General features: G+C 55.9%; 1 protein-coding gene across 1 annotated transcript in view; it reads left to right on the top strand.

Moving 5' to 3' along the window:
- The window catches only part of ELL (elongation factor for RNA polymerase II), a 57,175-nt gene that overhangs the window by 4,953 nt on the left and 24,516 nt on the right, over positions 1-27,706 (top strand). Inside the window, exons 2-3 of the mRNA XM_064175060.1 lie at positions 22,020-22,067; positions 27,251-27,372. Of these exons, the coding sequence (XP_064031130.1) occupies positions 22,020-22,067; positions 27,251-27,372 (170 nt within the window). The remainder of the gene's footprint in view (positions 1-22,019; positions 22,068-27,250; positions 27,373-27,706) is intronic.

The following is a 27,706-nucleotide window of genomic DNA, read 5'->3' as shown; positions in this document are numbered from 1 at the left end:
AAGATAGGTGAGCAGGGAGTCTTGGTCCCCTCCTATCAGCGGCTCCAGCAGCTGGGCTGTGGTGATTGTGTTCATCAACAGCCTTGCTCTCTTTCAGCACCTCCTAGGGTTGGCTTCTTGTTCCACTGAGCAGGAAAGGGCAAAAGGGAAGGTGCTGGAGTTAGAATCATAGAATCAGTCAGGGTTGGAAGGGACCACAAGGATCAGCCAGTTCCAACCCCCCTGCCATGCCCAGGGACACCCTACCTAGATGAGGCTGACCACAGCCTTATCCAGCCTGGCCTTAAACACCTCCAGGGATGGGGCCTCTGCCACCTCCCTGGGCAACTCATTCCAGGCTCTCACCACTCTCATGCTCAGCAACTTCCTCCTCACGTCCAGGCTGACTCTCCCCATCTCCAGCTTTGCTCCACTCACCCCAGTCCTGTCACTCCCTGACAGCCTCAAAAAGTCCCTCTCCAGCTTTTTTGTAGGCCCCCTTCAGATACTGGAAGGCCACAGTAAGGTCGCCTCAGAGCCTCCTCTTCTCCAGACTGAACAGTCCCCACTCTTTTAGTCTGTCCCTATGGCAGAGCTGCTCCAGCCCTCTGAGCATCCTCGTGGCCCAAATTACCTCCAAGATTGGCTTCTTGTTCCACTGAGCAGCAAAGGGTGAACGGGAAGGTGCTGGAATTCTCTCTTGCCACTGTCTGTGTCTGACCGAGCACAGGAGGCTCTTTGGGGCAGTTCATCTCCCACTCATCTCTCACCTGAGCACTGTGCTGCAGCAGGTCCTGCTGCTCCCCGGGCAGCTCTGGCAGCCAGGAGCCTGCAGCTGAGCCCCCAGCAGTGGAGTTTTTCCTCAGCCCTCCTGCCGTGCCCTGCCCTGTTGGGTTTTGTCAGGGTGCTGGTGGCTGTTGGCACAGCTCACTTGAGGTGCCGACTGAGGGGAGAGCAGAGCAGCTGGGGGGAGGGAGGGAAGGTTTGGTTTGAGCCTGATTGGGGGCTGCAGGGGTTATCTCCTCCAAGACTGGCACATCCCAACCCATCCCGACGTGGTGCTGCCCGGAACTGGCAGGCAGGCAGGCGTCTCCAAATCCCTGGTGTTTGTGCACGCTGGAAAATGGGCAGGGGCAGGCTGCATGCGTCACTGCCCTGCTAATTGGTGCCAGCTAATCCGCGGCAGCAGAATGCATTTTGGCTGACTTGGTGCTTTTGCTGCTAATGCACAGGAGAGTGCATCTGAATGGAGGGGGTGGCTGCAGGGCTTTAGGGAGAGCAGAGAGGTGCTGGCTGGCTGGGATCCTCTGCCCAACCCCTCCCCCCCTTCCCTTGTGTGAACATGCTGCTGGATTTGTTTGGGTTTGGGGGGGCTGAGAGGAGATGCTGCGATGTTGTGACGTCAGGAAGGTGGAGATGAAGTTACCTCTGAGTAATTCACGGGATCATAGATGTCAGGGGTTGGAAGGAACCCAAAGAGATCAGAGACTCCAACCCCCTGCCAGAGCAGGACCATGCAGTCTAGCTCAGGTCACACAGGAACACATCCAGACAGGCCTTGAAAGTCTCCAGAGCAGGAGACTCCACGGCCTCTCTGGGCAGCCTGTGCCAGGGCTCTGGGACCCTTCCAGGCAAGAAGTTCCCCCTTATGCTGAGCTGGAACCTCCTGTGCTGCAGCTTCCATCCATTGCTGCTTGTCTTATCCCAGGGAGCAATGAGCAGAGCCTGTCCCCCCCCTCCTGACCCCCAGCCCTCAGAGATTGATAAACATTGATTCAATCCCCTCTCAGTCTTCTCTTCTCCAGCCTGAGCAGCCCCAGGGCCCTCAGCCTCTCCTCATCAGGCAGGCTACAGTCCCCTCATCATCCTTGTAGCCCTCCACTGGGCCCTCTCCAGCAGATCCCTTGGGGAGCCCAAAACTGAAGGCAGTACTGAAGATGAGGTCTCACCAGGGCAGAGTAGAGGGGGAGGAAGACCTCCCTTGATCTAGAGAATGCTGTTCCTGGAGGAGCCATTCTCTGGCGTGGACTCGGTGCTGGTGACAGATAAGCAGCCTGATAGAAGCTGAGCTCTGCTGATCTTCGACAGAGAGTGGGCACAGAGGAGACATCACCACAAGAAGGCTTCTGCCTGCAGCGTGCCTTAGCTTGACCTAGATGCAGGGAGCTGGGATTTGCTGATAGGAGTTGTGTGGCAGCTCCTGTGTTGCTTAGGAACATCCCATGTGCAGGAGACTCGTTGGTAACCTGGGGCTGCCTCGGGGCTGGGGCTTTGCAGGGGGCTCTGTACAGTGGGGAGCCCCCAGTGGGTGTGCAGAGCAGCCCTGGGCCAGCAGGCTCCAGAGAAGGCAGCCCGGGAGAAGCTCTGCTGCCTGCCTCAGGCTCTCCTTTCTTTACCTTGGATTTGTGCCTCTTGCAGTTTAGAGAAACCAGCATTTGTTTAGCTCAAAGTCGCTGCTCCTGAGCACGACTTGACTTAGCTGCCCACCTCCACCCACCTTCAGTCTACCCTGGTCTGGCACACTCTGGTGGCAGTTAACCCTCTGCTGTCCCTCTCTGCTGCAAAATCTTTCTTGGCTTCTGTTCCTCAGCAGAGAATGCCTCAGCCCAAGGCACTCCTGGCAAACCAAGATGCTTCACTTGAGTCTCTTCGGGCCAGCTGCCACCACCAGTTACTCTTTATTCTCCTGTGCAGAACCTGCAGCCAGCCAAGGAGGCTTGGGGCACAGTCCTGGGGCACACTGCTCTGCAGGGAAGCAGGGCATGGGCAGCAGGAGGCTGGACCAGCATCTCCAGGGGTGATCTGTGTGGCACTGCCAGCAGATCTGGAGCTGTGCTGCTGACCTCAGCCCCTGGTTGCACCACACCGTTGGGTTTGACAACAGACACAGGCTTGAGGTCGGTGTCCACAAGCAGCCTGCAACTCCCTAAGCCCAGCTGCCGGCATAACCCTTTGCAGTCCTTAGCTTTCAGCAGCACAAACATCCTCTTGGCTGCTTGGCTCAAACATTGGTGTAGCTGAGCTGATAGCCCAGGCTTTGATGCTTTGATAAGAGCAGCCACCTGCCACCCCTGCCTGTTCCTCATGGCCTCACTGCTCCAGGAGATCTGAGTTGGCCTTATCCAGCAGAAGCAGCAATGTTTCACTGGAAGAACCTCTCCAAGAGCCCTGCAGGGATGCCAGCTCAGCCCCTCACTGTGCCCACAGGAGCTGTGCTTTCTACAGCTGAGCTGGGAGACACTAATTTAATCTTCCTTCTGTACTCGTCCCCACCAAGGGCCCATTCCACGATGGGCTGCAGTCAATCCATTATGTGCCAGTTGTGGTTCTTTGAATCATATTTCCACATTTCAGTGTCTAGACTTTCTGTTTGTGTGAGTTTTGTTGTACCTTTCCAGCCCCGGCGCTGGTTTCAGTTGTTTTTGGCTCCTGGCTTCTCAGAGAGAATCAAGCAGGGCTGTGTTTGTCTGTCCCAGCCTGAGAAAAGAAGGGAGCAGAGGACTGGCAGAACCTGGTGGCCAAAAGGAACTTAACCCCCACCCTGGTTTTCTGTCTTCTGAGAGAATCTGTGTGTGGATGAGCTGAGCTCTGCTGTTTGGTGACTCGGTGGGCAAAAGCAAAGAGCAGCCACTGGTGGCTGGAGGCAAATCTCTCCCTGCTGCTCCTTGCACTGAGGCAACAGGGAAGGCCTTGGCATGGGCAGTCCCAGCTGGAAAAAGTGAGGATGCTCCCAGACTGAGCACCAAAACCCTTGGGGAACCGCAGAGTGAAGGGCACTTGGTGAGGGTGAAGCAGTTTGCTAACCAACTGCCAACCAGCCAGCAGCTCTCTTGCCCTCACAGGTCCTCAGGGCTTGGAGGTGACTTTAGGTGTGACCAGGAGGGCTGCTCTGTGCTCACTGAGAGCTTCTCTGTGATGCTCTGAGGCACTGATAGTGCAGGGGCCCAGCTCAGAGTAACCCTGCTGTGAGCAGAGGGCAGGCTCCAGCAAGGTGCCCAGGGACTCCAGAGGCAGGTGAGACTGGTGCAGGACGTGGTGAAAGCCTGAGCTGGTGCTGGGCTGGAAGCAGCTGCTGGTGTCGAGTGTCCTGTGGATCCAGCAGTGGAAGGAAGTCCTGTCCCCAGCTGCTGAGGAGCTGGAGGTGGTTGCTGCCATGGGATGTGGAAGGCCTGGGTACATCTGCAGAGAAGGACAAGTCGGGCAGAAGGTGTGCAGAGTCCAGGCTGTGCTCGAGGCTTCTCCAGGCATTGCTGCCCATGGCTCTGCCCCTCGGCTCCTGCTTCTCCCCTGGTGCTGCAGGTCCTGCCCTTGCCCAAGCTGTGGCTTTACCTCTGCCGAGGAGCTGAGCTGCACACACCGGTGAGAGCTCCCCCATCCCTCTTGCATCCAGCACTCGGTGGATGCTTTTTGGAGCCCAGGATGGGTGGAGTGGCAGGGAAGCAAACGTTTCCACCCTGCCTGAGCTTGGGCAAGCGGAGCTTGTGCCCTGGGAGCCATATAAGGAGTCAGGAGGCGATCCCTGCGCTCACCTCTTCACGGGCAGGCTGCGGAGGGGAGCAGCCCTTGCTCCCAGGGAGGGCTGAAGGGCTCTGCTGGCCCTTTGAAGTTGTTCCCTCTGCGTCTGCCGGAGGTGTGGCAGTGGTGGGGCAGACCTGATTAGGTGGCAGCAGCTCATTACCTGCCTGAGCTGTGGGGCTGCAGCACCCCAGAGCAAGGCGTGAACTGTGATTCAGAGCGAAGCTGCTGCTGGTGAGCAGCTGGGCCAGGGCTGGGGCAGGCCAGAGCCTGGCAGCTTTGGCAGGGGGTGGCTTTGGTTCCTTCAGCAGTCTGCTGCGGGGGGGGGCAGGCTGTGCTCTGCTCCCCAGCAGCAGTTCTCGTGGCCTTAAAATGAGGCTTGGGAAAGCACTGGGGGCACCTGTTGGTGCTCCCAGGTCTGCTCAGCTGTCAGAGCTGCTGAAGGCCGAATCCTGACCTCTGCTGCTGCTTCTCTCTCAGTTAAGAACAACTTCTGCTCCCATAAATAGTCCCTTAAGAAGTGTGTAGGAGCTCTGCTGACCAATTTCTCCTGAAAAGTGCCTGCAGTGACACCTGTGACAGTGACCTTGCTCGCTGCTTGCCCTCCGTGGGCAGGCCTCTTTCCGTGGGAGCCTTTTGGTGCTGTCCACAAGCTCAGCTTCCTTATCTCCCACTAGATAGTAAGAAAGGAAGCCTTTGCTTGTCTGTGCTCCCCCCTGCTTCTCAGGGTCAGGGTTTTCTGGTAGGGAAGTTTTGCTGCTCCTGCTGTGAGAGCTGCAGTACCTGCTGAGCTCCCCATTCTCTCCAGCCACCCAAGAGGTGAGGGTGGCTGATGTGCAGGGTCTGAAGGCTGCTGGGTCCTCTGCACCTCAGAGGTGGCCTGAGGTGTGTGTGTGGGATGGCTACCAGCCCTCATCTTGGATGCAGGAGGAAGGGGTTGGCTTTTCCAGAGGAGGAGGATGCAGCCAAGCAGTTCTACCAGGCTGGAGTCTGGAAGCAGAGCAGTGCTGATGGAGAGTCCTGACAGCAGCTTTGGAAGCACAGGAATGGGAAGGGGGTGGTTAGTAATGGATAAAGTAAACCAAGCTCAGCCTTTCTGAGCAGAAATGAGCTGGCTCAGAGCTGTTTGGAATAGGGCACAGTGGTGGCCTGGGGCTTCAGCTGGCCTGGGGCACAGTGGTAGCCAAAAGCAGCTGCAAAGGTTTTCCCAGAGGTCTGATCCCGTGGGGGGGTTGTGAATTGCTAAGGACTTACTGCATGAGGGAGCAGTATGGTGATCCCTGCCATAGCAGCTGCACCACTTTTCCTTTTGGGGTCCTCACCATGGAGGAACCCAAAGAGCTGCATGGCCCAGGAGCTTTGGTGTTGCCCTGGCAGGCATCTGCCCATAGCCTTGTGCTGCCTCTCTGCACTCAGCTGCACCAAGGACATGTCTGGTGTAGGAGCTGCCTGCGTCTTGCTGCAGCTTTTGGCTCCCTCACCCAATTAAGGCCACTGCACAGAGGCCTTTAGCTTGTCATTAAGGCTGAATTTATGGCCAGTGACAGCAGGAAGCTGCACACTTTAGAGCTAAGCTCAGACAGACTCGGTTGAAGCGAAGTGTTTCAGCTGTCTGCAGCCTGCACAGGTTGGTGGATTTAGAGCCCAAGCCCTGGGCAGACTCAAGTGCCAGCTCAGGGCCACACCACTCCTGCATGGCTGAATGAGTGGAGCTGCTTCTGTCCCCTGCCAGGCAGGAGAGCTGTGGTCCTTGTGTCCTCCTGTGTGAGATGTCCCAGGGGGTTTGGGCACGGTGCTGGGGAGTCCTTGTGCAGCTGGGTGGTCAGGCTGTGTTTGGTCAGCAGAGGGGGGAATGTTTTCACTCCTCTTATCTGGGAACTCTTCGTGTTCCCTTCTGGAACTTGGTGCAAGCTGAAGGTTCACAGGTGTGCTTGTGGGGAGCAGGGCACCCCCGAGGGCTGTGCAGAAGAGAGTGCCCTTTCTTTGGCTGCCTGTCGCTGTATTTTTGGAGCAGGGCTGTTCCCCACCAGCCTGGCAGTGCAAACAGGCAGCTGGAACAGGGCAGGGTCTGTGCTGCTGGCTGGAGGAGAGGCAGGACCTTGTTTAACTCGTGGTGGTTTCTCCAGCGAGTTGCCTTCACTGCGGTGGGAGAAGGGCAGCACCCTTGGGAGGTGGTGTCGGGGGCAGGCTGCTGGCAGTGCCAAGCTAGCGCAGAGCAGGGCACAGCAGGAGGTGTGACACAGCCCAGGGCCCACTGAGCTTGGTTCTTAGGGCTTCCAGCTGGAGCCTTTTGCAGGCAGCTCGTCTCAGCACTGGGTCAACCTGGCATTGGGGTCACTTCATCACTTGCTCCCCCTTGCAGACGGTGAGATCTTGGGAAAACCCTGTGGCATCCCTGTGCCTGGGCAGCTGCAGCAGCCCTGTGCCAGCTGTGTCAGAGCATCCTGCTGCAGCTCAGGAGCTGGAGCTGGCTCCTGGGGGGTGCTGGTGGCATTTCCGCGGGGTGCCCTAGGCTGCTGGCTCTGCTGGCTTGGGTTGTAGCCTTTTCCAGCAGGGCTGGCTCTGGCTGAGGAATGTCTGAAGATCTTCTTAAGCAGAGCTTTGGCAAACTGCTAATTATGCTTCCCTTTAAGTGTCAATAGGCTGGAGCTGGGCACAAGCAGCAGGCTGGCCCAGGCTTGTTTTCCTGGGCTCAGCAGTGTGCTGGGTGGGATCTGGTTGGGGATGGATGAACGAGTTCCTCAGTCCCACCTCTGCTGCCTTTCTTTATCCTGTTAGAAAGCAGCAGAGCAGCAGCAGCTCAGCACCAAGCTGATGTTCTGGCAGCTTTCAAAGCCACTTTATGAGCACCTAAGCAAGTGACCTGCCCTGGTGTCTTCAATGGCCCTGAAATAAGGGAGGCCTGGGTAAGCCAGAGGGGCTGGGTTCAGCCTGTTGTGTTTTCATGCACCGGTTGCAAGTGGAGAAAACACTCTGAAAATCCAGCCTGGGGGTTGTGTTGTTCATTAACTGAGTCCCTCCTGTTTGCCCTGCTGATAAGCACAGCGCCCAGCACCGCTGCGGCACCGCTGCCCCTGGCCCGGCTGCTGCCTGCCTTTATGCCTTGCTTCGCTGCCAGGTGGCTTGTTGTTGTTTTTGCTTGAGCACAAATAAATGCAAAGAGCCAGAAGGTAGCTCTGCTAATGATGGAAGCAGGCTGCCTGCTCGGTGGTTGTTGGTTGCTGGGTTTTGCTCCCTGCTCTCAGCAGCTTGGTAACGCTGCTGGGGGTGCAAAGGTCGTTGAGAGCTCCTGCACGGCGGGCCAGGGACTCGCTGCTTCTTAATGAGGCTTACGCCAGCCTGCAGCTGCCTGCTGGAGTTATGGGTGACTCTGGAGCAGCAGAGTGGGATCACTGCACACACACACCCCCCATACCTCTAAGTGCTCCCCCCCATCCCCAGTCCTTGCCCTTCACTCATGAGGAGTTTTCAGTTTTCCCTGGCGGTGCAGCCGAGCGCAGGTTTCTGCCTGCACCTTCACCTTCTCACACGGAAAGCAGCTGAGACCTCTCCCAGAGCACAGGCAGGAGCTGGCTGAGTGCTGCCCTGCTGTGTTTCAGACCCTGGATCTCTCCTCCCAGCCTTGGCTGCTCACTGCCCCATAGCCACCCCTCAGCCAGAGGGGCGAGGAGGTGGATGGAGGCCTTGCAGTGCTTCTTACTTCATCCTTGTCTTGCTCAAGCTCTCCTGGCCCTCCTGCCCAGGATGTCACTTGATGTTGAACTGGAGCTCTTGAACCTTCCATTCCTTGTTCCCTGAGAAGCTTTGTGAGTAGTTTGAATATCTGAGGGCTTGGTCTCTAATCCTGTTCCCCAGCCCTTCCAGCTCCAGTACTGGAATTTCAGCACCTTCAGCCTCGCCTCAGCCTCCTCAGCTCTTTGACTGTTCTCCAGTTAAAAGTAGGTCAGAAAGAGCTGTCAGCTGCTGAGATTTCACTGTTCCTGTTCTGAGTTGTAACCCAGTGCTGCTGTGTTTAATCGCTCGCTTTAATGGCAGCAAATTAAATGTCTCCTGGTGCTCTGCACCAGCAGCCTGCCACAGAGCTGGGAGAGCTGCTCCAGAGAACATCTTGGCTCCAGCAGCAGCCTCACCTCGACTGGGGCTGCAAAGGTGAATTATCTGTTTGTTACCTCCAGTGCCTGGGATGCCAACCTGACAGATTTTTTTCCAGCAGCTCCCTCCTCTGCCTGCAGCTTTGGCAGTTTGTGTGCAGCCTTCTCGCTGCCATTTAGCAGCTTCTGGTGCTGCCTGAGCAGCTTTTTCACCTGAGGGAGGAAAGAAAAATAGCTTTAAAACAACAACAGCAACAACAAAACCGACCCAGCCACAACAAATCATTGGAAGGCAGCAGGCTGCTGGGTAGCACAGGCCAGTGGGGCTGGTGGAAGTCATTAAAAGGTTTGTTTTGAGCTGGGTTTAGCTTTCTGTGCCCATTTGGCACTGGGATGGGGCTTGAGGTCTGAGCCTTGTGTCATTGAAACCCACCTGCTGTAGTTGCAGAGCATCCTTACTCCTTCCTTTCAGACAGACTTGGAGCTAGCTGGCCCTGCTGCAGCACTTGGACATTCTTTAGTGGGGTGTAAATAAATCCTTCCTCTTGAGTGGGCTTGGAAGGTTGTGGGTTTAAAATTCTGCCTGAGCTGTCATCTCTTCAAGCTCTCCAGCCTGGCAGGTTGGGTTGTTAAAGCACTCAGCTTCCCTGGTTGTGCATCTCCTGCTCTGTGAACCTCATCTGGGCTCTGAGGTTGGAAGCTCTTGGCTTTGGAGGTACCAGAAGGTACCTGAGGTCTTCAGTAATTGTGTGATGGAGTGGTGAGGTCCCCGTGTGCTGCTTGAGAGATGCCAGCTGTGTGCCACAGGGGGAGGTGAAGTGGTTTCTGTAAGTGAGAGGAGGGAAGCTGTAACCAAATTGAGTCCCAGCTCTAAATCTGGGGCTGAGGTCCTCCCCAGGAGGATGCTGAGGCACTGGAACAGGTTGCCCAGAGAAGTTGTGGAGGCTGCAAGCCTGAAGGTGTTCACGGCCAGGCTGGATGAGGCCTTGAGCAAGCTGGGCTGGTGGAGGTGTCCCAGCCTATGGCAGAGGGTTGGAAATGGATGACCCTGAAGGTCCCTCCCAACCCATTCATGGGATGGGAGCTCTCATTCTGTGGAACAGGGTCCCTGGTTGGCCCTTCCAGATGCTGTGGGTGTCTGGAGGTGTCTGTGCTGAGCTCCCAGCTCATTGCTGCTCCCCCAGCAGCTCCTGTTGCCTGCTCCTCCAGGAGGGGAGCACATCTGAGCCTGTCCTGTGTTTGGTTGGTTGCTGCCTCTGGATCCCTTCAGCCAAGCTTCTGGAGCTCACCACTTGTCAGCTGTGTCCATGCTTCAAGTGTGAGCCTGCTGAGGGTGGGAATGGTCAGGGATTGAAGTGCTGGGGAATTGCTGCTCTCCTTTTTGGGAAGGCAGAGCAGAAATGGCTCCATCCCCACGCTCCCCAGCCCCGAATGCATTGTCAGAACAGAACCAAAGCTTCTCTTGCTTCAGAAAGGTCTGTGGTGGCCCTGGTGGCCAGCCCTGGCTGGGGCCCTTGTCCCTGCATGCTCTGTGCTTGCCTTTCAGATCTGCCTCACCTCCAGCAGCTAGTGAAGAGGCAGAGCAAAGCTCCCTCCTCTTTCAGAGCCACAAAGCTTGCATTCAGGGTACCTTGTAGTAGAGAAATGGCTTTTAAAACACTAACCTGAGAAGCTCTGAACCCCCTTAATGATTCCTGGCTCCTGGAAGTGTTTAAACAAAGCCCTCAGGGAGAAGCAGAGCTGCAGATCACCTTTAGCAGAGTTGGGGATTTGAGATGATTCAGTTTCCTTTTCCCAATTTGTTGTTTTGGTTTTGTTTTTTTTTCCTCCTCAGTCGTTTCCCAAGCCCATCTGATAGCTCCTGCTGCAAAAACAAGCAGCCTTGCATGTGAGAGCTCAGCACCCAGGGAGTTTGGAGCACAGATGGGATCCTTGCCAGGCTGAGGGCTCTTTCAGCTGCCTTGCAGTGCAGATGTGTGCAGATGCTGGAGCTGAGGAGGTTCCACGTCAACATAAGGAAAAACCTTCCCACTGGGAGGATGCTGGAGCCCTGCAGCAGGCTACCTAGAGAGATTGTGGAGTCTCCTCCTCTGGAGCCATTCCAAACCCACCTGGATGTGTTCCTGTGTGTGCCCTGCCCTGGGTGCTGCTGCTCTGCCAGGGGTTTGGACTGGATGATCTCCTGGAGGTCCCTTCCAACCACTAATGTTCTGTGAATATTTAGTAAAAGGGATGTGGAGCTGTTGGAGTGGATCCGGAGGAGGCTACAGAGATGCTCAGAGGGCTGCAGAGCTTCCCCTGTGAGGACAGGCTGGGAGAGTTGGAGCTGTTCAGCCTGGAGAGGAGAAGGCTCCAAGGAGACCTTAGAGCTGCTTTCCAGAACCTGAATGAGTTACAAGAGGGCTGGGGAGAGACTTTGATCAAGGCTGGGAATGACAGGATGAGAGGTGATGGCTTTGAGCTGGGAGAGGAAGCAATTCTTGCCAGTGAGAGTGGGGAGAGACTGGCACAGGTTGCCCAGGGAGGTTGTGCAGCACAGAAGCACAGGATGGGATCAACTGGCACAGGTTGCCCAGGGAGGTTGTGCAGCACAGAAGCACAGGATGGGATCAACTGGCACAGGTTGCCCAGGGAGGTTGTGGAGCACAGAAGCACAGGATGGGATCAACTGGCACAGGTTGCCCAGGGAGGTTGTGCAGCACAGGATGGGATCAACTGGCACAGGTTTCCCAGGGAGGTTGTGGAGCACAGAAGCACCCAATGTGATCTTTGATCACATTGGGTGCTTCTGTGCTCCACAACCTCCCTGGAGGTGTTCAGGACCAGGCTGGATGAGACTTTCAGCAACCTAAGCTGGTGTGAGGTGCCTGTGGCAGAGTGGCAGAGGATTTGAACTAAGTGATCTTTGAGGTCCCTTCCAACCCATTGTGAGGTTCTGTGCATTATTCTGATCCTGCTTCCCAACCTTTGAGGGCAGAAACCAGGAAATGTCTTTGTGGAATTGCTTTTGTTGTTGCAAACTGCTTCAGAGCAAGCCCCACTTGTTCCAAAAGCAAACCCAGGAGTTTGTTTTCCTTTGGCCTGCACTTTAGAAATACCAATATTTACCTTCCTTGGCTTTTTTTCCCCCCCCCCTTGCCCTATCTTTAACTTCCAGTATCTGAACAGATTGAGCTGTGCTGAGAGATCCTGCTCAGGGGACAGGGCTGGCTTCAGGCCACAGGAACAAACCCAGTTTGGACTTCATTTTTACCCCCTCCACTAAGCTAAATGGCTGCAGGGTTGCTGTTTTGATCGAGCAGGAGGCTTTGGGATGGATTCATTTCACTTTTCCCCCAAACTCCAGACTGCAGCTGCTTGCAAGAACAAAACCAGAACAGATTTTGGGGCTTCTGCTCTGGTTTTTGGTGCTGGGTTTGCCAGCTCGGTGATGCCTTTGCATCAGTGCTCGGGGACAGGCTCCTGCAGCTTGCTGTTTGCCTTCTCTTGCTTTTGGTCTGAGTGGGGGGAACCCTTCATGGAAAAGAAAAAGTCCATAACAATAACTGTGCAGAGTTATGCTGGGCTTCCATGTGCTCATGGGGCTGGCAGGAGGGGGCTTGAAGCTCTGTCTTGGGGAGAACTGTCCCTGAGAGAAAGGTTGCTCAGATGTGGACAGATGTCAGCAGTGACTGCCAGAGAGCTTTGGGCACCTGCTGGTTCTTGCTTTCAGTGAGGGTCTCCTGGCAGTCAGGGCAGGTGGCTGGTGGGCTTCTGGCAGTAAATCTGAGGAGCTCTGACTTGCTGCCAGTGACACTGGTGGAAGTCTGTAATGCTTGAGCTGCAGATAATCAACCTCTGAGCTCTCTGGCGGGCATCAAGAGCTGAGACTTGATGATTATTGCTTCTCTTGCTGGGCTTAATGAGGAGGAGGTGTCCCTGAACTCCCCAGAAAAGCAGAGATGAAAACAGAGGCTGCAGAAAGGAGAGCTGTGCCGTGGGGAGCTGAGCTGGAGTCTCCCAGCTGGGGTTCCTAGCTGGATCTGACTTCTGCAGCAGTGCTGGAGGTACAGAACTGTGTCTGAGTTAATTGGGAGCTGGGGGCCCTTGGGGCCACAAACCTGTCTTGGATCTCTTCCTGTTTCTCCCAGCCTGTGCTCCCTGTGACCTTGGCTGCAGATGCTCTCCTGTTTGCTGTGGGGCTGCTCAGCTTTCCAGCTTTGCCAGGTGGGGAGCTGCAGCTGCTCTGTACCCCCACACCAAGCAGTGGTGCTTGGGCAGCAGCAGCGATGGGATCCAGTGACCAAGTGGCCATCTGCAAAGAAAGTGAACTGAGCTCTGCCTGTGTCCATCCCTCCTTGCAGTGTCTCCCTCTAACCTGTCCTCTAACAGGTGAGCCCTTCTCTGGAGACAGATCTAACTCCAGCAACCTCTGGAAGTCCCAGATCCATGGTCTGCAAAAGCAGAGCCTCCTGCTGCTTCAGAGGCAGCTTTCTGCCCCCCTGCAGCATCTCCAGCTGGTGTTTTACAGAGCAGTTATGTGTCCAGCTCAGAGCTCCTGGGAGAGAGCCTCTAAGTCACTGCATTTGCATGGCAGGAGATGCTTAGGACTGGGGACTGCAGGAAGTGGTTTGGTGATTCCTGCTCCTGGGGAGGAGCAGCCTGGCAGCTGTGACCTCCTTCTGCAGATCCAGACAGGGTGTCCTGCTCCATCCACAGCCACCAGAGGTGGGCTGGACACCAAGTGGCAATAATCCTTTCTCTAAGGAATTGAGGCTCCTTTTCATTTTCTTCCTGAAAGGCCCTGCCTGAGCTGCACACGTTTGTGGCTTCCCTTCCTAGTGGAAAACTACTGCAGCTGGTGCTGGCCAAGCCTCCTGGGCTGCCGAGCGCCTGTGGTCTGTGCCGGGGCTCTGCAGCTCCCTTACCCAACCACCTTGCACAAGAGCTGTGGGCTGCTGCTAACCCTGAGCAGAGGGTCAGAGGCATCTGAGCTGTGCCTCTGGAGCCTAAAGGTTTGAGTCTGCAAATACAGCATTTAGGGGGAAAAAAAAGCTCAGTGGGGCTGTGGGAAGGCTCTGAAGCCTCTCTGTGCTTTACTGCTTGGAGCAGAGAAACTGCACTGGGCTTGAGCATGAACCTTTTGTGGAGTGGCTTGGGTTGGAAGGAACCTTAAAGGTCATCCAGTTCCAACCCCCTGCCATGGGCAGGGACACCTTCCACCAGCCCAGGCTGCTCAAGGCTTCATCTAGCCTGGCCTTGAACACCTCTCCAGGGAGGGAGCAGCCACAGCCTACCTGGGCAACCTGGAACTTAAACTCCTCTGTGTGCCAACCATCTCTGGAGGGAAGTCTGCTGGAGTTCTTTGGTGCCATGGAGGCTGTCAGAGGTGAGACATGCCAAGGAGCTTCAGAGTTGGGGCAAATAAAGCATAAGGATGAGTTTGAAGAGCTGGCTGATGCCCTCCTGGTGGCATGGTGAGGTGTTGCTGGGAGGCTGGCAAGGATCAGCTTCCACTGCTCTTGTGGGTCTGGAGAGTGCAGGACAGGTGCTCAGGGCAGCAGTCTGCCTCCACATCTCTCACTCCATCTTCCTCTCCCCTCATCCCTCCTAAAGCTTTCTGATGTGGGCTGGGCAGCAGCAGGGAGCAGCCCTGGGGGGCTCTGGCTCTAGCACTGAGAGGCTCTGCCTTGCCTGTGCTCTCTCACTGTGGTAGTTTGAGGGGTCCAAGGTCTCCTTTGACAAAGCCACAGGGCTGGATCTTGCTCTCTGTACCTCGTGTAGGAAATCTGGGATAGCCTGGAGCCCCTCAAAGCATGGCACTCCTTCAGGTTGGAGTCTCCAGATGAATCCTGGCGTAAGGACTGGATCCAGAGCTCCCCAGTTTGGGTTGAGGGCAGTGAGCTCCCCAGTTTGGGTTGAGGGCAGTGAGCTCCCCAGTTTGGGTTGAGGGCAGTGAGCTCCCCAGTTTGGGTTGAGGGCAGTGAGCTCCCCAGTTTGGGTGCAGGAGCATCCTTTTGCCCTGGCTTAGGCCAGCTGCAGGCATGTGTGAGAGCAGGCTGCAGGGCTGGCTCAGCTCTCGTGCCTGGGGGGTGACATCTTGATGACAGTGGAGTTTAATTGCTCTCTGCTTTGCTGATCCAAGCTATTGTCCATTGAGGGCCTGGCTCGCTGCTCTCCACGGCAGGCACAAAGCCTTTCAGTCAGGCTGCAGGGGCTTTTTTTAACTTCCTCACGTGGCTTACTCTAAGCTTACTCAAAGGTAGTTCGAATTTGTTGTCCTGTGTGTCCAACCCCCCCCCTCCTCCTTGCATTTCTGCCTTTGCAGTGGGGCAGCAGCTTTGCTGCTCAGCTCAGTGCTTACATCACAGCCTTCCAGGAGCTGGAAGTGGTGAAATTCTGTGACTCAGACACAGTTCCAGGGTTGGTTTGTTTTGTGTTGGGGTTTTTTTTTGTTTGTTTTTGAGCTGACATTTAAGCCTTCACTAAAAGTTGTTTCCTCCCTTCCATGGGGAAACTCCTGAGTTTTGGCTCTGGAAGTGACGTTTGCAGTGCTGCAGTTCCAGGCAGGGCTGTGTGTGGCTTCTGCAGTTCTAGCAATTAAGAACTTCAAGTTGTCCAGCCCAGCGTTTTGCCTGACTTAAAAGCTCTTTATGGTTTTTATTGCTGCTCCCAGTGCTGTGGCTGGGGTTTGGAGGTGCTTTAATACTGCAGTGATAAGCTGCAGCCATTAGTGCGTGTTAAGGAAGATGACAGCTGAGAGCAGATGCAGACTGCCCTTGCTGACTCTCCAGCTCCTAACCCTTTCATCAGAAGCACCTTGTCAGACACGGTCTGTGCTCCAAGCTCAGGCTCTTGCTTCTGCTCCAGACAAATCCTGCTTCTCAGTGCTGGGCTGAGGGCAGCAGGGTGGAGCTGGGCCCAGCAGACAGCTGCAGTTTGACAGCACTTTGCTTATCAAAGTGATAAGCAGAAGAGGCTCGGAGAGGAGGAGCAAGGGGGTGGCCTCTTCTCCCAGGTAACCAGCAATAGAACAAGGGGACACAGTCTCAAGTTGTGCCAGGGTAGGTGGTGGAGTGATTGGCATTGGAATGGGCTGCCCAGGGAGGTGGTGGAGGCACCGTGCCTGGGGGTCTTCAAGAAAAGCCTGGATGAGGCACTTAGTGCCATGGTCTGGTTGATTGGATAGGGCTGGGTGCTAGGTTGGACTGGATGAGCTTGGAGGTCTCTTCCAACCTGGCTGATTCTATGATTCTAAGGAACCGAGTCCATGGCTCAGTCTGGGGACTGCAGCTCAGGGAGCTTCAGAGAATCCCAGAATGGGGTGGGCTGGAAGGGACCTCAAAGATCATCCAGTTCCAACTCCCTGCCGTGGGCAGGAGCAGTTCCTGCTAGCCCAGGCTGCTCAGGGCCACATCCAGCCTGACCTTGAACACTTCCAGGTGTGAAGCCTCCACATCTCTGGGCAACCTGTTGCAGCATCTCCCCACCCTTGCTGGCAAGGTCTCCTCACACCCCTCTGCTCCTGCATGGTTGGCTGCACAGGTACCCGTAGAGAGACCCCACCCAGAAGCATCCCCATGGCTTCATTTCTCACCTTGGCAGCTGACCACACCTGCTGTAGCTGCTGGCACCTCTCCTGAGGAGGAAGCTCAACCTTGGCTTCAGGAATTGGGGGGGAATTTACTGGGGATCTCCAGGACTCTTCTCTTGAGAAGGTTGGATTGGAAGAGGCAACCCCAGCAGCTTGCCTTGGAGGCGTGTGGAGGGTATAAAAAGGTCTGCAAGGCTTTGCAGTTTAGGTCAACAAAAATTATATAGGCTCTGTAATTGCCAAGCCTCAGCAGCCTGGATCCCATCTGCAACCTCTTTGTGTCCTCAGCTTCAAATGAGGTCCTGGGGAGGGCTGACAGTGCAGATGGAAACTGTCCTGCAGGGACACGAGGCTGTTTTAACTCCCTAAGTAATGGATGTGACCTAAAAAATGAATATTCAGGAAGCTTTTTCACTGCTGTGGTGTTGGGAGGAGGTAAATAGAAGCCTTGGAATAGAGAAAGGTCTTGGGAGAAGCCTTTTGTCTCTGCCTCATGCTCAGGGGTTCTCTCCTGGGCCAGCTTCAGCTAATTGAGTAGCAGCAAACTTCCCAGCGAGTGACTGGGAGTTGTGGGGATATTCCAAGGTGCTTATTTCCCCTGGGATTTATAGACCTTGCTGCTAATGAACTGTGGGACCCAGAGCAGGCTCTCACAGCTCTGTCACAGCGAGCCCCTGGCTGCTTTTGCCTGGCTCTGGGTTGCTTTGCAGAGTTTGCTGTGCTGTGTTTGGAGGTGCTCAAGTTCTGCTCAGCTCTGCAGGACCTTTCCACAGGGCCTTCAGGTCTGTCTGAAGTGAGTTCCTCCCAGACTGGCCCCGACCCTTCTTTTTTCTTATGCTTTACTCAGCTGTTCTGAGAAGCTGGAGGAAGAGGAGGAGGGTTTGTGCCTATATTTGGACCAGGCTGTGTGGGCAAAAGAAGCATAAAGGAGTCATAGGCAAAGAATTCAAGAGGAACTTCGAGGAGTTGCACAGAATCAGTTTGGTTGGGAGAGACCTGTAAGAGATTGACAGAATGGGTTGGGCTGGAAGGGAACTCAAAGCTCATCCAGCTCCAACCCCCTGCCGTGGGCAGGGACACGTCCACCAGCCCAGATTGCTCAAGGGCTCATCCAGCCTGGCCTTGAGCACCTCCAGGGAGGCAGCTCCAAGCTTCACAGCTTTTAACTCTTGGGGAAGGATTGAACTGAGGTTGCAGAGACAGCTCTCAGCTAGACTCAGCTGCTCAAGGCCTGATCCAACCTGGCCTTGAACACCTCCAGGGAGGGAGCAGCCACAGCCTCCCTGGGCAACCTTTGCCAGTGTCTCCTGACCCTCACTCTAAAGAATTTCTTCCTAATCTCCAGCCTCAACCTGCCCTCAAGCTCCAGTCCATCCCCTCTCATCCTTGCACTAAAAGCCCTTGTCCAAAATCCCTTTCTGGCTTTCTTGTAGCCCCCTTCAGGTACCTTGCTTGAGTTCAGCCACAGAGTCAGCACTGCCAGGTCACCACTGACCCATGTCCCTCAGCACTGCCCAGCCTGGGCATCAGCCAGGCTGCAGGGCAGGAGTTTTGCTCCACTTCTGACTCCTCTTGGTGTTTGGGGTGCAGCAGCCTCAGCTGGGACAGCTGCAGGGGTCCCATTAGTGCTGAGTTTGGGTTCCTGGCATCCTAGAGACTGTTTGTTTACTGGATTTGTTGCTGCTGCTTCTAAATGTGTATGAGAAGCTTTAAATCCCAGAGGGAATTCCCTTGTCCCAACACGAGAAGCTTTCATCTGCTGCTTGCTGGGTGTTTGTGGCTGCGAGCACCCAGGAGAGCACAGAGGCAGCAATCCTGAGCAGAGGCCAAACCTTTTCCACCCAGCAGAGCCTGCAGTGGGACTTCCAGTAACTGCTCACCAGGCCTTCTCCCAGCAGCCTCTTGAGCCAGCTCTCATTTCCCTGCAGGGCTGGGGAGGCTTCCAGCTGGTGACTCGACCTGCTCCTGCGTAGGACTGTCCCATCCAGCTCCCCCCTGCCAGGCCAGGGCTCACTTTGCACTGCACTCTGCTGGGCTCTGACCCCTGCCTGTTCCCCTCTGCTCTGTGCAACCTTCCACCTGCCCAGGGCCAGGCTGAGTGGAGGGTAGGAGAGCCCTGCAGAGGGACCTGGCCAGGCTGGATGGGTGGGCAGAGGCCAATGGGAGGAGACTGGACAAGGCCAAGGGCAGGTTCTGCACTTTGGCCAAAACAACTCCAAACAGCACTACAGGCTGGGGCCAGAGTGGCTGAGAGCAGGCAGGCAGAGAGGGCCCTGGGGGTGCTGGCAGAGAGGAGCTGCAGAGGAGGCAGCAGTGCCCAGGTGGGCAGCAGAGCCAATGGCATCCTGGGCTGGCTCAGGAGCAGTGTGGGCAGCAGGACAAGGGAGGTTCTTGTGCCCCTGTGCTCAGCACTGCTCAGGCCACCCCTGGAGTGCTGTGTCCAGTTCTGGGCTCCTCCATTGCAGAGAGCTGTTGAGGTGCTGGAAGGTGTTTGGAGAAGGGCAGCAAGGCTGGGGAGGGGCCTGGAGCAGAGCCCTGTGAGGAGAGGCTGAGGGAGCTGGGGGGGTGCAGCCTGCAGCAGAGGAGGCTCAGGGCAGAGCTGATTGCTGCCTGCAGCTGCCTGCAGGGAGGCTGTAGCCAGGTGGGGTTGGGCTCTGCTGCCAGGCAGCCAGGGCCAGAAGAAGGGGCCCCAGGCTGCAGCTGTGGCAGGGCAGGCTGAGGCTGGATGTTGTTAGGAAGTTGCTGGCAGAGAGAGTGATTGGCACTGGAATGGGCTGCCCAGGGAGGTGGTGGAGTGGCCGTGGCTGGAGGTGTTGCAGCCAAGCCTGGCTGGGGCACTGAGTGCCATGGTCTGGTGGCTGGGCAGGGCTGGGGGCTGGGTTGGCCTGGATGAGCTTGGAGCTCTCTTCCAGCCTGCTTGGTTCTATGATTCTAGGCCCTGAGCAGCCAAGTCTGGCTGAGAGGTGTCCCTGCCATGGCAGGGGGTTGCAGTGACTGATCTCTGAGCTCCTCTGGTAGTTCTGAGGTCTCCTAGGGTTCCCCTTAAACTGGGACAGCTTCCTTCCAACCTGGGCTGCTCTGTCAGCTGCTGCTTTCTTGCTCATGTTTTTGGCCTTATCTTAATCAGCTTCCAGTGGCTATTCTTAAATGTGCTGAGGAGCTACAGGAGGAGTAAAGCTTGACTGCCCCAGCTGCAGGCTTGGGAGGCTTTTGGCTTGCTTCTTTCTGAGTCCAGATTGCCTTTTTTCCTTCTTTATCCTATATATTTTTCTTTCACATTTCATCTTCTTGTTTGCTCAAGTCTGTCCATGTGAATTCCTGGCCAGGCTGCACAGGACATGCTGACAGGGTGAACACAGAGCTGGCCAGCCCCTGGTGAGCAGCCTGCTGTGGTATGCAGTGGCGTGGCACTCAAGGAATTCGCTCATCTCTGCACCGACAGCAAGATGTTGTCGATTGTTTTCTTCCTGGAGGTTGTTTTGGGGCTCTGAAATTGCTGCACAGCACAGAGCAGGAGCTGCCAGCTCCAAGCCTCTCCTCTTTGGACTCGCTGGGAGCTCCTTGGGCAGGGGCTGCAGATCAGAGGGCTGCAGCACTTCTGCTTTTGAGGACAGGCTACAAGAGTTGGGGCTTTTCAGGCTGGAGAAGAGAAGGTTTGGAGGAGATCTTATAGTGGCCTTCCAGTATCTGAAAGAGGCTACAGGAGGGCTGGGGAGGGACTATTGACAAGGTCTGGTGATGACAGGAGGAGGAGGAATGGGTTTGGACTGGCAGAGGGGAGATTCAAACTGGATGTTAGGAAGAAGTCCTTTGCAGTGAGGTTGGTGAGAGACTGGCACAGGTTGAGGTTGGTGAGAGACTGGCACAGGTTGAGGTTGGTGAGAGACTGGCACAGGTTGAGGTTGGTGAGAGACTGGCACAGGTTGGGGTTGGTGAGACACTGGCACAGGTTGCCCAGGGAGGTTGTGGAGCACAGAAGCACCCAATGTGATCTTTGATCACATTGGGTGCTTCTGTGCTCCACAACCTCCCTGGGGGTGTTCAAGGCCAGGTTGGATGAGGCCTTGAGTGACCTGTTCCAGTGGGAGGTGTCCCTGCCTATGGCAGGGGGCTGGAACTGGCTGAGCTTTGAGGTCTCTTCCAAGCTAAACCATCCTATGATGTCTGCAGCCCCACTGGATGTGCTCTGAGGATGATGTCTCTCTAGGAGCTGATCCAGCTGAGCTGCAGGAGTCTTTGCTTGGTGCTGAATCTACTCTGGTTTGTTGCTCTCAGCCTTTTGTGGCTCAGATCCTTCACTCCTGGGCTGAAAGCATGGGGAAAGGTTTTGGAGGAGGTGAAAATAGGCTTCCATGCTGGTAACTCTTGTGCTGCTGGGAAGCAGCTGGGTGCAGGACTGGATGCAGGAGGCTGTTCCAGCTGGGTGCAGGACTGGATGCAGGAGGCTGTTCCAGATGGGTGCAGGACTGGATGCAGGAGGCTGTTCCAGATGGGTGCAGGACTGGATGCAGGAGGCTGTTTCTACTGTCCTGGGCTAGTCCCAGCATGGTGGAGGTTGGATGTGATCTCTGGAGACCATCCAGCCCAACCCCCCTGCTAGAGCAGGGCACCCACAGCAGCTTGCCCAGGAGCACAATGCCCAGGGGGGGTTGGAAGCTCTGCAGAGAAGACTCCACAACCTCTCTGGGCAGCCTGCTCCAGACCTCCAGCACCCTCACACCAAACAAGTTTCTCCTCCTGATCAGGCAGAGCCTGACAAGAGTCTGGCCTCATCCCCTTGCCACCCCACAGGTCCTTTAGCTCTCACTGAGCAGATCCCCTCTGGGACTGCTCTTCTGTGAGGGGGTTGGGAGCTGTTGGGGTGCAAGCAGAGGAGTGTGGGGGCAGAGGCTGCTGGCTGAAATGGGCAGCAGGACAGGAGGGTTTTGCAATGAGGCTGCAGTTTGCTCTGCAGTGATTTGCCAGCATTCTGCTGGAAAAATGTGCTTAGGCTGTTCTCAGACCTAGGGCTGGAATAAATTTTTCCTCTCAGATATCCACTGTTTAACTCAAACCTTACATAAGCACCACAGAGCACCCAGCTGAGCGTTCCTCTGCCTGGAGTGGGGCTGAGGGATCAGGGCAGAGCTGAGTGTGCTCAGAGAGTGTCTTTTGGTGAGCCCTTAGAGGGTGACCTGCTGGGAAGCAGCTCCAGGGAGAAGGACCTGGGAGTGCTGGTGGAGAAGTCCACGAGCTAGCAATGTGTCCTTGCAGTCAAGAAGGCCAAGGGTGTCCTGGGGTGCATGAGGAAGAGTGTGGCCAGCAGAGTGAGGGAGGCTTTGCCATGTCGAGGATGCAGCTGGAATCCTGGGTCCAGTTCTGGGCTCCCCAGTTCAAGGAATCAGGGAACTACTGGAGAGAGTCCAGTGGAGGCTGGGAAGATGCTGATGGGCCTGGAGCAGCTCTGTGAGAGTCTCTCAGCCTCAGCAGAGGGGCTGAGAGCCTGCAGAAGAGCAGCCCCAGGGGGGGTTAGCTCTTTAGCAAGAGCTAAAGGGTAGGGGGCAAGAGGTCGGGGCTGGACTCTGCTCAGTGGTGCCTAAGCAGAGGCCTTGGACCAAGTGATCTCCAGAGGTCCCTTCCAAGCCCTACCATGCCATGGAGCTGGTTAGCCACAGCTGCTGCTCCAATTTATCTGTTTCAGGAGGTTTTTGTCTTTCCCCCCCGTGGAATTCTGTGCATTTCCCTGAGCCTTTTTTGCCTTTAAAAGCAAAGCACAGGTGAAGAATCCTGCTGAGTGGCTTTTGGCAGGGAGTGTTGGGGCTTTAAATTTCTCTAAGGTAATCTTCTTTCTCCCCCCCTCCTCTTTCTGCTTGTTTTTGCAGGATGCTGTGACATCAAAGCCAGTAATCCAGTTTCAAGGAAGCCAAGGGGTGAGTTTCTGTGTGGGCTGCCGTGGAAAGTTCTTGACTGGGTTGTACAATTAATCTGAGGTTTGTGCTGTGCCTGAGACTCCAGTTCAGGGAGGGATGCTCTGAGGTGCATGAAGCCCAGACGTGGCCCAGGGGTGCTCCTTGAGCATGTTGGAGTCTCTTGCCATGAAAGCTTTCCCCCCCCCCCCCACATCCACATTCCATACAGAGGTGAGCCCTGGAATCTCCTCATGGAATTATAACATCCCCAAAAAAGAAGGAGCCCTGCTACCCCCTGCCCTGGCAGTGCTGGATCACTAATTCCAAGGAAACCAATCTCCAGTGTTTGGAATTGCATCCAAACAGGCACAGCAGGGTGAGCTGTTCCTCACCCTGCTCCACCCACAGCAGCAGCTCCAGCAGTGTTGCTGCTGGGGAAATGAAGCTTTCTGAGGCTGTGCTCTTGGGTAGGACAAGGAAGAGGAAGGTTCAGTCATGGCAGGGCTGTGCTGGGTGCCACAAGCCAGGGAAGCCTCACTTTTGGCCCGAGGAAAGGCTGTGCTGAGCCTGCTGAAGCTGATGTGAAGCAGTCTGGGTGTGATTGGCAGTGCCAGTGCTGGGAGCATGCTCAGAGGCTTCACAGTCTGAGCAGCTGTGCAGGTACTGAGAGCACCAGAAGTGGTTTCTGTTTAGGAGTTTTACTTCCTCAACTTGTGTTCCACTGACTGAGCTCCTCCAGGGTATTTATAGGCACTTGAAGGGCTCTGCCACCGGCAGCAGAGAGATTCAGTAGGTGATGTTGCTGATAAAGTCATGCAGCTCTTCACTCAGCCTTGGAGGTGTCACTTGGTTCCCTCTTAGCTGTGTTTAACTCTGCATAAGGGAGGAGATTTTAATTCATCTCCTCTCAGGAACCTGCCCTCACCTGTAAATAACTCAGGTTTTGTTGGGTGGCACAACAAAACTTGCCAAAAGGCTGGAATAAAGCAGGCAGTGAGGCCCAGCTCCTCTCTCCTTGCCCATGTCTTACCTCTTGGTTCCAGCCTCACACCAACAGAAGGCAGCAGCAGAGGTCTGATTGTTGGTGGTAAGAAGAAAGCTCCAAGCCTGAGCTGCCTCCTTTGCAGCTGCTTCATTAACTGTGCTATGAGTGAAGGCCAAAGGTAGAGCTGTGGAGGAAGTGAGCTGCAGCTCAGCTGGGCAGGCAGAAAGAGCTCTTTGTCCTTTCAGTATGATTGTCACTGGCTGTGAGGAGGAGCTGGCAGCTGTGGCATCGTCTGCTTTGAAGTGTGGTCTCTGGGCATGTCATGGGCATGGGCAGGGCTTGGGACTGCCCACAGGGCACTGCAGAGCTCCTGTCAGTGAGTGCCCAAGGTCTCATGAAGCTGTAGGTAGCTCAGAGGCTTCAGGAAGACCTTCGGGAAGCCTTCCAGCACCCGAGGGGGGCTGCAGGAGAGCTGGGGAGGGACTTTGCACGAAGCCCTGACAGGACGAGGGCTGATGGCTTCAGACTGGAAGAAACTGGACTGAGATGAGACATGAGAAGGAAATTCTTCCCCGGGAGGGAGCTGAGGCACTGGAGCAGGCTGCCCAGAGGAGCTGTGGAGGCTCCAAGCGTGGAAGTGTTCAAAGCCAGGTTGGATGGGGCCTGGAGCAAGCTGGGCTAGCAGCAGGTGCCCCAGCCCACGGCAAGGGGTTGGAACTGGATGATCTTGAAGGTCCCTTCCAACCTACTCTAAGATTCTGGGACTGTCCCTTCAGAGCAGCATCTCTGTTAGTTCTTCACCACAGCATCGCTGAGGTTGGAGAAGGTCTCTAAGGTCAGGTCCAGCCCAGCGGCAGCACCACCTGCGTGACTCGGAGCTTGCGCAGCGTGGCAGTGGGGGGTGAGCAGGACTGGCCCAGGAGGGCTGCAGAGGCTGCTCTTATAGAATCAAGCAGGTTGGAAGAGACCTCCAAGCTCATCCAGTCCAACCTATCACCCTGCCCTATCCAATCAACCAGACCATGGCACTAAGTGCATCATCCAGGCTTTTCGTGAAGACCCCCAGGGACGGTGCCTCCACCACCTCCCTGGGCAGCCCATTCCAATGCCAATCACTCTCTCTGTGAAGAACTTCTTCCTAACATCCAGCCTATACCTGCCCTGGCACAACTTGAGACTGTGTCCCCTTGTTCTATTGCTGGTTACCTGGGAGAAGAGGCCACCCCCCACCTGGCTACAATGTCCCTTCAGGTAGTTGTAGACAGTAATAAGATCATCCCTGAGCCTCCTCTGCTCCAGGCTAAACAGGCCCAGCTCCCTCAACCTCTCCTCATAGGATTTGTGCTCCAGGCCCCTCACCAGCTTCGTTGCCCTTCTCTGGACATGTTCCAGCACCTCAACATCCTTCTTGAATTGAGGGGCCCAGAACTGGACACAGTACTCAAGGTGTGGTCTGACCAGTGCTGAGTACAGGGCAAGAATAACCTCCCTTGACCTACTGGCCACACTGTTCCTGATGCAGGCCAGGATGCCATTGGCTCTCTTGGCCACCTGGGCACACTGCTGGCTCATCTTCAGCTTACTGTCTATCAGTACCCCCAGGTCCCTTTCCTCCTGACTGCTCTCCAGCCACTCAGTCCCCAGCCTGTAGCACTGCTTGGGGTTGTTGTGGCCAAAGTGCAGAACCTGCCCTTGGCCTTGTTAAATCTCATCCCACTGGCCTCTGCCCACCCATCCAGCCTGGCCAGGTTCTTGGGGGGAACCTGTGCAGAGCTGGAGCTTCAGCGGGGGTGAGTTAGCAGGGGCTTGCTGAGGGGGGAAGAGCTGAGCTAGGGGAGCAGGGAAAGAGCCAAACTGGGCAGGGGGAAGCCCCTTCGGGTGCTGCGTACCTGGAATTCCATGCGGCTTGCTGTGAGTGCTGGGAACAAAGAGCCTGAGGCTTCCGACTGGGACACCTGCCCCAGGCTGCTGCTCGGAGCTTGTGCTGCTGGCATGGGGGGAGGGTGAGGCTGCTGCCCGGGGAGCTGTGCACAGAGAAGTGTTTCTCGAAAGGAAAGCACAAGCAACCCCTCAGCAAAGCAGCCCAAGGCTCACATCTGCGCTCGAGCTATTTTTAAGTGTCTATGGTTCCTGGTGTCATGCTCAGCACCAAAATTAGGGCTCCCTCAAAGCAGTTACCCTGCTGACTTGGTGGCTTGAGAAACCTTCTGTTTCAGCTAAAAATAATCCCTCGATGAGGGGCACTTTGCCTCTGCTGAGGCTTTCCAGGATGGGCAGCAGCCGCGGTTGGTGCCGCAGCAGCTCCCTCGCTCCTGCCTCGCTTGTGAAGGAGCTTCAGGGACTGCCCACGGAGGCCTGGATCAAGGCTTTGAGAGAGGTGAGCGAGGAGCTGGAGCTATTTTGGTGTCTGAACGTCTGAGCTGGGGACATCCTCTGGGGTTGGTTTTACCAGCAGCAGTGTCTGGCAGCAGAAGCTGCCTGGTTGAGTTTCCCTCGGTGCCCCATGGGTGAGTGGTGCCAGCTGCTGAATGCCCACAGCCTGCTGCTGACACAGCTTGGTGCAGATTCTCAGCCTGCTTAGGAAGCAGGAGATAATTTTGCTGGTGGGGGGGGTGGGTAGGTGGAGGCAGAGAGTGCTGAGGCAGATTAAGGGCTCAAGGCTGCAGCATGCGTTTGGCCGAGGAGATAACAGGGCAAGGCTGCTGGGGCCACCCATCTGCCCTGGGAGTTGTTGGATCCAGCCCATGGGGTTGGGTGGGTGATAACTCCTCCTGTACAGCTCTGGATGTCTTCATGGAATGGAGGGGTTGGGAAGGGACCTCTGGAGGTCACCCAGTTCACCCCCCCACCCCTGCTCCAGCAGGGCACCCACAGCAGCTTGCCCAGGAGCACAGTGACCGGGGGGATTGGAAGGTCTGCAGAGGAGACTGCACAACTTCTCTGGGCAGCCTGCTGCAGGCCTCCAGCACCCTCACAGCAAAGGAGTTTCTCCTACTGTCCAGGTGGAATCTCCTGGCTTCCAGTTTGTGCCCATTGCCCCTTGTCCTGTCCCTGGGCACCACTGAGAAGATCCAAGTCCCAGCCTCTTGTCCCCCACAGTGCCCTTAGCTCTTGCTGAGCATTGTTCAGATCCCTTCTGGGGCTGCTCCTCTCCAGGCTCTCAGCCTCTCCTCACAATGCTGCTTCAGTCTTGGTTTGTGTAGAGGGAAGAGACATCTCTGGAAGGTTTCTGATCCTCATGGACAGTGACTGGGATCTGCTGCAGGGCTTCAGCTCAGCACAGCTCTCTCAGGCCTTTCCTGCAGCTTCTCAGAGCATCGCTGTGGTTTAGCAAGGTGGCCCAGATGTGTTGGGTTTCCAGGCTGCTGCAGACACCTGTGGTCAAGGGGAAACCACCTAGAAAGCCTCAGTGCCAGCAGAGAGCCTCTGGGCAGCCCAGGAGTGTGGCTGCCCCGGGCTGGTTGGCAGGAGGGGGCATTTTGGGCCTAGATGTGGCAGTTTGGGTAAACACAAAAAAGCCAAAAATAGGTCGAGGCTGCTGCTGCTGCTTCAGTCTGATGTTCTTGAAGCCATCTTCATGGTCATCCAGCACTGATGTGGGAGTGGAGCTGGGGTTGGGTACCCAGGGCAGAGAGGAGCAGTTTGGCAGCTGGAGGGTGCAGGGCAGTGGTGTCTGGGAGCACACTTAATGCCTGGGTAAATATTGATTCTAGCAGCAGTGGCAGCCCTGCTGTGAGCCCTGGAATCTCCTCATGGAATTATAACCTCCCAAAAAAAGAAGGAGCCCTGCTGCCTCCTGCCCTGGCAGTGCTGGATCACTAATTCCAAGGAAACCAATCTCCAGTGTTTGGAATTGCATCCAGACAGGGACAGCAGGGCTGGGCCAAGCCTCAGACACCAGAATTGGGGCAGGTTCCCAGAAGAAGATGGTTGTGGCCTCTGCTCTGGGAGGCAGCAAGCTGCCAGCTCCCATCTCTGCTCTGGGGCAGGCACTGCTGTCTCTGCAGCTGTTGTGCACATCTGGCTCCCTCTGGCACCCTGTGGCCCCACATGAGGGTTTGCTGAGCTGAACCCTTGGGTAGCTTCTCGCTCCTCAGGCTCTCTGCCACAGCAGTCCCAGCGCTGTGGGCTGCAGAAGGGCTCGGCCCAGGCTGCCTGCCAGAGCAGTGCACCTGGCATTGGTGTGCCCAAGGCACCAAACCTCTGCTCCTGCCCACAGCACATCACCATCCCCAGGCCTGACCGACCCACTGAAGTGAGGACCTTCACCTTCTACCTGTCCAACATCGGCAAGGACAGTCCCCAGGGCAGCTTCGACTGCATCCAGCAGTATGTGTCCAGGTGAGTGCTGCAGCAGGAGGCACCCAGCTGGGCTCTGCTTCCTACCTGCTCTTCTGGGGAGTCTGATTTAATCAATGCTTATCAATCTCTGAGGGCTGGGGGTGGGGGGGACAGGCTTTTCTCACTTGCTTCCAGGGATAGGACAAGGAGCAATGGATGGAAGCTGCAGCACAGGAGGTTCTTGGACAGATTGGAGAGCTGGGCACAGAGGAACCAAATGAGGTTCAGGAAGGCCAAGTGCAGAGTGCTGCACCTGTGGGAGGAAGAATAAACTGCAGCAGTGCAGGCTGGAGGTGACTGCTGGAGAGTGGCACCAGGGAGAGGGAGCTGGGAG

This window comes from Pogoniulus pusillus, chromosome 41 (assembly GCF_015220805.1).
Source record: "Pogoniulus pusillus isolate bPogPus1 chromosome 41, bPogPus1.pri, whole genome shotgun sequence".
Taxonomy (NCBI): domain Eukaryota; kingdom Metazoa; phylum Chordata; class Aves; order Piciformes; family Lybiidae; genus Pogoniulus; species Pogoniulus pusillus.
The sequence above is the reverse complement of the archived record's forward strand: the minus strand, read 5'-3'. Positions and strand labels throughout refer to the sequence as shown.